The sequence below is a fragment of the Corvus moneduloides genome, chromosome 2, assembly GCF_009650955.1.
Source record: "Corvus moneduloides isolate bCorMon1 chromosome 2, bCorMon1.pri, whole genome shotgun sequence".
Lineage (NCBI taxonomy): Eukaryota > Metazoa > Chordata > Aves > Passeriformes > Corvidae > Corvus > Corvus moneduloides.
In genome coordinates, this window is record NC_045477.1 from 97,095,230 (window position 1) to 97,106,457 (window position 11,228).

Here is an 11,228-nt window from a genome sequence, read left to right on the forward strand (position 1 = left end):
AGGACAAGAGGTAATGCCTTCAAACTGAAAGAAGGTAGGTTTAGGTTAGACATTAGGAAGAAATCGTTTACTGTGAAGGTGGTGGAACTGGAATAGGTTGCCCACACAGAAGTTGTGGGTGCCCCACGCCTGGAAGTGTACAAGACCAGGCTGGATGGGGCTTTGAGAACCTGGTCTAGTGGAAGGTGTCCCTGTCCATGGCAGGGGAGTTGAGATGACCTTTAAAGTCCCTGCCATCCCAAACCATTCTGTGATTCTATGACAGTCCGTCTGCCAATGCTGCACTGGAGTCAGTCATCCCTGGCAGTGAGGCAAAAACACAACAGTGCTGTCACACACCTTTGACCAGGCTTTTGGCAAGATACCATGTAAGATTTGCATAGCACTTTTAACTCTTGCTAAATGTTTGTGATATTTAATATCTCGATGACATTTACATTGACAATTATCCATCACTCTTTCTCAGTTACTTCAATAATCCATCATGTGTGCACAAAAAGAATTCTGAATTTTATGAAAATTATTTGGCTCCAATAATATTTTGAAAGAGAAAATTATTAATAAAAAGTTTTGTTTTCAAAGTATTCTAATAAATCCTTGCTTTTCTATCTGGTTATTAATGAAAACAAGATTTAAAAAAAATATTTTAGCAGGTGATATTTTTCAGATGAGTGAACAGACATTGTGTTATTCCTACAAGAAACTAAATGCTGAAATGACCTGTTTTGTGCACATGGGTTTATTACTTATTACACTTGTTAAAGACAGCAGTTTAAAAATGAAACTTCTTCCTAGGATGAATGCAGATAATGTGGTCTTACAAAAGATTTCATGTCAAATTTCAGAAGAAGAGACCTTTATCTGTATCAATCTATTTTAGGTTAATGAAAGGGAAAATCATTCTTCTAAGGTCTTATTCTCAGAACTGCTTTTTGTTCTATCTTTAAAATACTGCTCCTTATAGATCATTATCCTAAAATTATCTTTCAGAAATCCTGTTCTCAACGTAACACTAAGATGTAAGATGACTTGTTTAGGAGGAACAATTCTAACTTAAATTATTAATGGTGTATGCACAGTATTAGAAGATGCATATCCCTCTTCTCTGGGCGTTTCATTCCATAGAGAGCAAGAAATAATGGTACCTTACAACATATTTTGGCACTAGTGGAGCCACACACCTAAGCAGTGTCTGACTCTAAGCACGTGAGTTTCTTTCTTCACCTTGCACCCTCTACCTCCCCTTGGCTAATTCAGCCCTTCTCTATTTGCTGCCCATATTCCTCGTATTTAAAACTCAGCCCAGGAATTTAAATTACTTTTTTTACTCCAAGCATTTCCACACTTTTGGATACAATTAATCCCTCCTCCTGAGATCAGAAAGGGCCTGGGGGCTGAACCAGCAAGGAGTTGGCAGGGCTACTCCTCCCCAGAAGTCACAGAGGCACCACAGGACAAAGCAGGTAGAGTTCGAACCTTGTGCCCACTGCAGGAATGTTTTTAAGCACTCTGTTCCCAAGGCAAAAACAAGAGTAAGGATTTTGGAAACAGGATCTTGTATGAGAGAACTGGCAGCAAGCCTGCACAAAAGGATGTTACGGAGAACCTCCACATGTCCATTTGCAGGGCTTTCCCTGCCATGGACACAGCAGAATTCCTGGCACACGGACACCAGAGTGGAGTGGCTCTTCATGCCATCAAAGTAGTAAATTTCTAAAAGGTTGTTCAAATCTATCCCACTGTCCAGTCGTGCCGACACCCACCTTTAATGGAGACCAGCAGGAGTCCAGCAGAGGTTTTCACACAGTTCCCTGAGACCAGCACAGTGCAGTGCAGTGCAACCTTGATCTCCTTCTGCCCCCTAACAGCCTCCCCTTCAGGGCACTTCAGAAAAGTAGGTTACCCCCCTGCTTTACAACACACTAGAATTAGATCAAAACAAAGCAGCATCTCTCTCCTGTGAAATCAACAGGACTAATTGTCTTTTTTCTTTTTTTTTTCAATCTATCAGAACTTCCCATTTACAGCTGGTAATAATTTATTTGGATGTACCTAATATTCTAAAATGGGTTTTTTTACTTACAACAATGCCGGGGTAGTAGCCTCCCACAGTAACATTTTCTGTTCGTGTGGTAGCTGCCAGACCTATGGTCAGTATGAAAACAGACACCACCAGCAGTGCGACTGTGAACCAAAGTGAAGTCTTCTTCCTTTTTGCAAACTGTCCTGTAGGGAGTGGGGGGGAAAAAAAAATAGCTTTCATTGCAATCATGGCAGAACAAATAGAAAATGATGGAAGATTTTCTTTTGTTAATCTTTTCTGTTGATAACCCACTGTCGTTCTCCCACTAAGGGAAATTGCTGCCAGACAACAGAAGGAATTAAAAACCACAGAGTTAGCTAGAGTATGGCTTAATGCACACGCATTGGGTACAGGCATGAGATGAGTTTTTATTAAACGGAACTGTAAGTCAGTGACAGTGATAATTATGCCTTGTCTTCAGTAACATTTAATTAAGTGTTGTTCCTGTTGGTAAATTGGATCCTGCAGGCCTTAAATTCTTACCTGTGTGAAGTGCCAATTTGACTCTACCTGGCCTGAACATAAAAACGAATATTTTAAACAAGATTAGAAGGCACTCTGCATACTATCATGAAAATGAATGTGCTCTTCATATTTACTGGGGTAATCAATCTGTATCCCTGAAGCAAAGCAATAGAGTTTATCAGGTGAAACTCATACATGAGACTTGTCTAACAGTAGCTGCTCAGTGAAATACATTCAGTCTTGCTGGGATTTGGATCCAGATACCCCAAAGTGAAAACCAGTATGCTCACCTTCAGCTTGCAGCCTGCTCCAAAGCATTCAACCTTGTTATCCCAGTGGCAGATCTGAGCTGTAGCCAAACATTACTCACACCAGGGCCCCAGCCCATAGCACAGACTTATGTAAGACTGATTTTAAAAAGCCACTGATACATGACTCTAACTAACAAAAGACACCCAAGTAAATCAAACTGTGCTCCTCATTTTTGGTATTCTCACTTTGAAAGGCAAGGCAGGAGTGTGCAGGATCACCCTGTAGCACTGGGACATGCAATACCATGGTACCATACACTGCACCTGGGCAGGATGGAGTTCCTGAGAGAGCACAGCCTGGCCACAGCAGGACCAGTGTCTCTCCCTCTGCAGCCTCATGAAGCTGCCTGACTGCCCAGCCTTGGGAGAAGGCAGAGACTGTGATGTTGCTCTGAAGACTGGACGCAGCAGCCCTCAGCAGGAAGGAGGAGGTGAGAGGGGAAGGCAGGCTTGTGTGGGTCAGGCTCTGGAGGCACTGCTGGAAGCAAAAGCAGGGGAAACGCAGGAAAGACAAAAAGCAAGCAGAAGCCATTTGCAATGAGTCACTTAATTTTTGTGGCCATTTTAAAGTCATGTAACTCAGTTAAATGGTTATAGTTCAAAAGTCAGACTAGATTAGTGATATTTGCAAACCAAGTCAAATAATTTCAATCAGTAAAAAAAAGAATTTATAATAAAAAGCTGTGTTTGCTGACATTTCTCCAGTAGAACAACCAGTCAAAATTATTCCAGTCTTTTAGTATGAAAAACTTTTCTGAAGACAAATACCATCTATTGAGCTTACACAAGTCTCTTTCACCTGCATGTACAAAGTCTTCCTGCTAAAGATCAAGAAATAATTCCTAAGACTCTCCGAACACCTCTTCTCCAGCCTACGTCTCTGCTGTCTTTCTCTGGCAATTCTCTGTTAATCCATGGAGGGTCACTGGGCACATGGAAGCCAAGAGGTTCTTTACTAGCAGTCAGTTTTTCACCAAGTGTATGGGGTTAAAGACAGTTCTTTCAGTGAAGCCAGTTCACGTGGCCAAGAGGGAAAAAACTAGATTTCAGATGTGCAGCTCCACAAATCAGCTGTCATTCCTATAAACTGATTCATTCAATACATCTACCAGATTTTAAATAATATTTGATGCCCTTGTCATACTTTATGATCTTTGAAAAGTCACAGAGATCAGGGAATCTCTAATAACTGAAGAAAGGCAAATGCTCCACCTGTTTTTAAAAAGGCCAAAACGAAGATTCAGGGAATTACAAACCAACCAACCTCACTTTGGTTCCTGGGATGCTGGGACCAAAACTGCAGAGCAAGTCCTCTTGTAAGACATTTCTGGGCACAAAAGGAAAAGGTGATTGGCAATAGTCAGCATGGATTTACCAGAGCCAAGTCATGTCTGACCAGCCCAGGTGCCTGCTATGGCAAAAAGACTGGACTTGAGGAACAGTGGCTGTCTTTTACCTTAATTCTAGCAAGGTTTTAACATGATGCCAAGTCCTGAGCAAAGGAAGGAACAATGCCTTGCAATGATACAGGTAAGTATAGGAGAAAGGTTCACGAAGGATGTCTGGACTTCAGGCAGCTCTCTTGAAAGCTGTTTATTGCACAGGCGAAGTTACAGCATTTCAGGGAGTGGGTATCCAGAGCTGCCAGCTCCAGCTTGTAGGCATACCTGAAGCCACCTTCTGTTCAAGTTACTAAGCATTATATACTTTCTTTGCTGAGTATCTTAATACATAACAACCAATAAGCACCATACACAATACCTTTACATTTGCCTATAGCCTATCAGAGCTACTACCATCACCATATTATAGTCATTATTATCCAATCACAAGAGTAAGTAAGTTACAATTTAAGCTTACAATGGAAAATTCTCAGACCTCTCTTCTTCTTGCTACATTGACATTTCTTGTTTGCATGCGATCTCTCTCCATTTGGTAAAAACATGTTTTTTATTTACTTATGCTCTTCTTGATACTTGTTTACTGGGTGAAAAACGTCTTTGTTTGTAGTCACATACCTTTGTCCTAATCATAAAAATCTCCTTCCAACTCATCTCCTACCTTCGCCTTCTCAGTTATCCAGTGATCACTGGTTAAACAAAACATCTTTTATTCTATATCAAAACTTGCTTTCATTTCTATCTCATCCTCAGTTTCTACATTCAGAGATCTTTCTGCCAAGCCTACATATCTGTGAAACTTTCTTACCAAACTTTCATCCTCTCCAACAGGTAAGGGACTGCCAGGCTGCAAAGCAGCTGTGCTGGGAAGGACCTGGGGGTATTGGTAGACAATGAGCTGAACATGAACCAGCAGTGTGCCCTAGTAACAGAATCCTGGGCTGTACTAACAGGAGCATCATTAGGAGATCAGAGGAGCAACTACACCTATTTATTCAGCACTTTTTTGACCACAAAATATTACACTCAGTTTTGGGCCCTTAGTATAGGGAAATACATAAATTAACTGCAGTGAATTCAACAGAGAACTGCAAAGAAGGTCAGGGGCTGGTAATCTCTGTATGAGAAGAGGCTGAGGGAACAGGGCTTGTGTTGTAACCGCTGGACTCCGCCTAGCAGGCTGCAGCTCCCTGTGAGCACAGCGGGGGTTTCCTAGGGCCATGCGATCAGTCGCATCCCGGAGTCCATTTCAGACAGCCCCGCGACCTGGCTCCGGCAGCCAGCAGCGTTACAATGCGCTGGTGGTAAAGAAGGCAGAGAAGGGTCTCTCATGAGGGCTTGAGATGGCTTTAATCACATCTTGTCCCTGTGATGTTCAGAGGTAGAGAGACCTCATGGTCTGGGTGCAGGGTGGTTTTGTCAGGGGCCCAGGGGCAGTCCCTGGGTGGGGTTGGGGTACAGGAGCCAATAGAGAAACCAAGGGAGTGGCCAGGGCTAGGGCAAGGAACAGGGGGAAGATGGCATCACAGAATCAGGGGGTTAACGGGCTACCAAGGCTTGCTCAGCCTGGCGATGAGATGACTTTTGGCAAGGCTAGTTGCAGTCTTCCAATTCCTTTGAGTTGTTGTCAAGAGAACAGACTCAGGCTTTTCATAATGGTGCACAGCAGGAGGAGAAAAGACAGCAGACAAACTGAAATACAAAAAAGTGTTTCAGACTGGGTATAAGGAGAAAAAAAAAAATCAACAGTAGGACAGTCAAACATTGGAACAGGTTGCCCAAAGAACTTGTGTCCCCTCCAACTTTGGAGGTTTTCAAAATTCAAACAGAAAAAGCACTGAGCAACCTGGCCTGACCTCATAGGTAACCCAGCTTTGAGGAGGAGGTTGGAATTTCAACAAAGGTACCTTTCTACCTGAATTCTTCTATGGTTTTATGATAGTCAAGACAGCTAGACTAAAAGTGGGTTGGGTATGTGTGCTCATATCTGTTGGGGTCCCTCCCCTGCCATGTAGCCCTGGGAGAGGAGCCCTGAGGGCACAGACACGGGGCTTCCCTGCCCCTGCTCAGCCTCGTTCCCATTGGTTGGTTTGTGTTCCCTGCGCGGGCAGAAGGACCCTTGGTCCCGTGACTGGAACAGTTCCTGGGCAGAGCTCCGGCCATGCGGCTGGAGAAATAAACATCTCTGAAACATCTAGCAACAATCTGTCTGTCCATATATATTTCCTTTCCACGGGACTCCTGGTTTGGTATATGTATATTGCAGTATCCCCACTGCAACACATATCCACTGACATGAAACTGCAGCTGCAATGTAAACTCTAAAGGTACTCTAAAGGGACATAGGAACACAAACCTTCCCAAAGCCAGTGGGGCAGATGCTCCTCAGCCAAGTCTTCTTGAAACCACTGAGCACTTTCTGAAGAGCGCCTGAGGAGCCAAGCCTCCACATTTTCCTCAGATCAGCACCTGTACTGGCAAAGGTTGATCAGATTGCATGGAGATAAACTATGGGTCCAACCCACCCTCTTGAGTTCTGGTTACGAATAGTGAAAGACATGAGCTTGATTACCCTGACTGAGTTTGCTGGAAAATGTCTTAGGAAAAGCATGTTCTTATTTGTCATTGGAGTAAATCTGATGTGGATTTAGTGAGACAGAACAGAAAAGGACGTCATTGTTTGTAGGGACATTTTTTGGTCTGAACTACATTTTGATGTTGAAATTTACACATGCCAGAAAAAATTTATGAATGCAATACCCTTCAACCCTCATATTCATTGATCTTTTACCACCTGCATCTCAAAATAGTGGCAAATATCCAATCATATCTCCCCTTTTTCATAGTCCAGTTTGGAAACTACAGTAAGTACACGTCATTAGCTATGAACTCCACTCTTAGGAGAGATGACATATGTGCAGGAGCACAGAAAGGCTCTTTCTGGAGAAGAGGCTGGCATGTGCAAAGATTTATTCTCAAAGACTTCCACATGCTCAGAGAAGATGGGTAGAAATCACGGCTAAATTGGTTTTTATCATGGTTGTTTGGCTTTCCTTAGTCACAACAATAAAAATCTTTGCTCTAGCAAAATATGTGTAATTACATGCATATAAGCCACCACCATACTGGGAGGCCTATGTAATATTTGCAAAGCAGCATAATATCTTCAGAAGCTACAGCTGCAAAGGGTTCCTACTATTAGCTTCCTTTTGCATTTTCAGTCATGTTGGGTCCCAAGATTTTCCAAGCCTTTGTTTACTGCTGTTTGTAGCAGTTGCCGCGCAGTTTATTTGGATCTGTTTTTAATGTACCTGCCAGCCAAAACCCAATGCCAGACACAGAAGCCCTGTCTCCAGCTCAGGCAGTGTGCCTGGCCCAGCCTTCTTCTGTGACACTCTCTGTGGCAAGGCTTGGACCGAAGGCTGGCCATATACAAGAACAGCAGTTAAATTAAGAGCAGAGGAAACATTGCTGTCAAAATTGCCTGAATTTTCTTCCAACACCAGTGTTCCTGGAGTGCAGGAAACAGTTAATGGAGGCTATTCACTTTCCAATTTTTTAGTACTGAAGTAACTCTCAGAATAATTTTGACATTTATGACCTTCAACTTATTTAACAATGATTCAGTATGAATATTATTAAAGTCCTAGTCTGGACCTTAATGCAATTTAGTTGTAACTTAAAATTCTTATACTTAGCACACCAAAAACCAAGCTTGTAGGAAGAAACCTTGTCATATCCTTACTAGCATTAGCTTGAGGCTGGGGTGAACAGAGGGTGTGAATATGTTATTAACATCTGTTGGCAATATTCTTCAGCAGTTTTGGCCAGTGAAGCATTGACTTGGGCACTGAGTTTTTTGCAGTATTAACTGCAGCAATAGGCACTACAGATAATTTAGAGAGGCAACAAAGCTTCCACATGACTGGCTTGTGCTCTGCCTGGCGCAGACCTAAATTGTGCACAAAAAGGAACAGTCACAGAAACACTCTCTGCTTTGCTCACTAAATATCTGTCAGGCAAACTATCTGCTTGAGCCATTCAGCCCTGCTTCGACAATGGAAGGAGAGAAAATATCACCAGTACAAGGAGGAGAGACACCAGACTGCTGCCTCCCTGGGACAGAGAAAGGCCCATGAGGAGAGAAATTGAGATCACCCTCCAGAGAGCAAAAAGAAAAAGTACCTGCTGAAGACCACACTCTGCTGCACTCAGAAAAAACTTCTGTCCATTCAGCAGTTGCAGAAAACAATTATATTTACAATGCTCTGTTTGCAACGGATGGGGGTTAAATTTGCAGGAAGACTATGGAAAAATGGATGGCTTTCTGGGGAGGGTACATAGGAGACTGCAAAGTAGTAGATCTAATGATGAATAGTAGGGTCTGGATTTGAACAAAGAAAAGAGTGAGTTTAAAAGGAGGATGAACTAATTAATGATGAAAAATGTCCATGGCACAGAATGTGTCCAGAGGCCAAGAAAGAATAGAATGAAACAGCATCTCTCCACCTTGGAAAACCTGCATACGATCTGCAACTGAACTAAAAAAGTCTACACTTAGATGAAGGAAACTACACTTTGCTAACTTCACTACTTCTTTTAAAATCGATCTTCAGACATCACAAAGCCTGTCAAAAAGAGTGGCATGATTTTGGTGAGGAAAAAAGTCAGTGTAGGATGTAGCAGTTAGCTGGGATTACAATCACATTTGCTAAATATTAGCACTACATAATTCCATACCTTCTTCTTTGATCTAGTTATGGTGATCTAAATGGAAACACTTGTTTCAAATAATGCCCAGCCCAATGTATATTAGTGTCTAACTATGAGAAAAAGAGGGAAGCTTTTGTTGACAGGAAAAAATAGTGCATTTTTATTATGTGATGAATACTACTAAAAACTGTGACATGTTTCAGAGAGTGGCATTAAGCACACAGAATAAGATAATTTAAGTGGAAATTCACCATAGACAGGCTTTTGTATCAAAGGTATCTGCTATTTTGCTGCTATTGAGAAAATTTTTAGGAGATCTTTGGATCTCAATTATAAATTTTTAATTACTGCAAAGCTCACTTCAGTGCCATCTCTCTCTCAACTACAGTTTTGCGTATTTTAAAAACTGTTTCATGCCAGAGAAGTTGAATTAATCCTACATTGCCTCCCAAAATTAAATGTGACGGATTGAGATGCTTAAAAGAGATACTCACACCTGCTGTTGGTGATTACTTTCCCTCTTCTGATTAAATGCTTGACTTGTCCAGAGTGCTGAACTAATTAAACCAGATGCAACAGCATTCATTTCAAGCCTCAAGACAGCAGCTTTCATCAGGCCCATCTCTTACTTTTATTATTAATTTGTTGAGTAAGATTCCATGAGTGCATTATATATTCAAGACCATGGGAAACAGTTTACAATTGTACTACAAAATACTCATACTGAACAAAATGAAAAAGCAATCCCACAAGCCCTGACAGACTATGTAGTATGGCTATAGTAAGTGATACCATGCAGTATCACTATGACCTCATTGTTTTGGCAGCAATTGTTTCACCAATAAATAATTTAATGAGCAGCTAATCACTAGTTTAAAGCTAGCATAGAGATTCTTCTTTTTCCAATGACTACCTGAAAATGTTTTTAAGTTACAGCACATCTTCCATGGCCACATTTTCAACACCAACATAATTTTTCTTTCAAGTTTAAGACAAAAATTAAGATCTCATACACCTTTTTATCCAGCTGTTAAGATCCTTGAGTGCATAGCAAAGTCTCTTCTTATCCTTTCAAATGCTACACAGAGTAATTCCTAGCAGTAAGTTCTGTATTTTCTAAACTTTAACAAATTCCGCTGGAATAATGAAATACTTGACCTTTTTTTTGCCGATGCGTTTGTATTTCAGGACGTACGCTGTAAACACAAGCAGCTCACCATTCAGTTAGGAGAACCAGGAGGAAGGAAACTAACCCAACACCTGTCCCCAGCCCGCCCCCGCACCGCCTGCTCCAGCACGGCCACCGGCCATGGCCATCGAGCACAGCACGATGGCTCTTACATTAATTTCCTATCCGCGTCCCGCACCAAGCCATTCCTCCGAATGTTAAACCTCCAGCACAGGGAGGGATTCACCAAGCGCAGCTGAAAGCTCTGCGAAGAGCCGGTATTTTTAAACACCTCGGCGAGCGAGAGGACGAGCGGCAGCGCGCACGGCGGCGATGATCTCGGGCTGAGCCCCCCGCGCCGCCACTCTGCGGGCACAGCCCGGGCACGGCCCCCGCCCGCGCCCTCCCGTCCCGCCGACCGAAGCGCCGGGGCAGCGGCGCCGGCCCGGGGCAGCCCGGCCGTCCAGCCGGCTGCCGCTCTCCCCGCCGCATCCCCGGGGCTCACGCACCCGGCGGGGCAGGTGCCGGGCTCACCTGTGGGGTCCAGCACGGCCAGCGGGCCCGACACGGCGGGGGCGGGCGGCGGGGCCATCATCTCCCGCGGGCGCCGGCCCCGCTCCGCTCCGCTCCGCGGCCGGGTCTGCCCGGGGGCACGGCGGGTCCGCCCCGCGGGGCGCGGCGGGGCCGGGGCGGGGCGAGCGGCGCTGCCCCCGCCGCACGGGGGCCCGGCCGCCCAACATAACCGGGCCCCGCTCGCCGCCGCTCCCGCCGCCGGTCCTGCCGCCCTCGGAGGAAGCACGGGCCAGGTCTTTACTAGTGCAGCCATCAGCTGCTTAATTCGTTGTATGTCCTACCCGTGTCTCAGCCTTGGCGTCGCTTCTGGATCTCTTCTTGGCCAGTTTGACACCTAGTGTAGATCAGAATTGTCCCAAACTTCCCTTTCAGCTTTCTTCTTCCCTTAAAAAATGCATTTATATATAAAAATCAGAAATAAAATACCACAGCAACGAGAAATACTAACTAAATTACAAATGTAGGCATCTCAGAGATGTAGGTTAAGGCAGGTGTAGGCTAAGACAGGAAATGTC

At 43.8% G+C, this 11,228-nt stretch overlaps 1 protein-coding gene across 3 annotated transcripts in view; it reads right to left on the minus strand.

Annotated features, from left to right (window-relative positions):
- TMEM255B (transmembrane protein 255B) overlaps positions 1-10,777 on the minus strand; it is a 66,372-nt gene extending 55,595 nt beyond the window's left edge. For all 3 annotated transcript variants that reach the window (XM_032100487.1, XM_032100488.1, XM_032100486.1), the window contains exons 1-2: positions 10,675-10,777; positions 2,084-2,226 (exon numbers count right to left, since the gene is read on the minus strand). In XM_032100487.1, the coding sequence (XP_031956378.1) occupies positions 2,084-2,226; positions 10,675-10,735 (204 nt within the window). In that variant the 5' untranslated portion in view covers positions 10,736-10,777. The remainder of the gene's footprint in view (positions 1-2,083; positions 2,227-10,674) is intronic.
- Between the last annotated feature and the right edge of the window lie 451 nt (positions 10,778-11,228).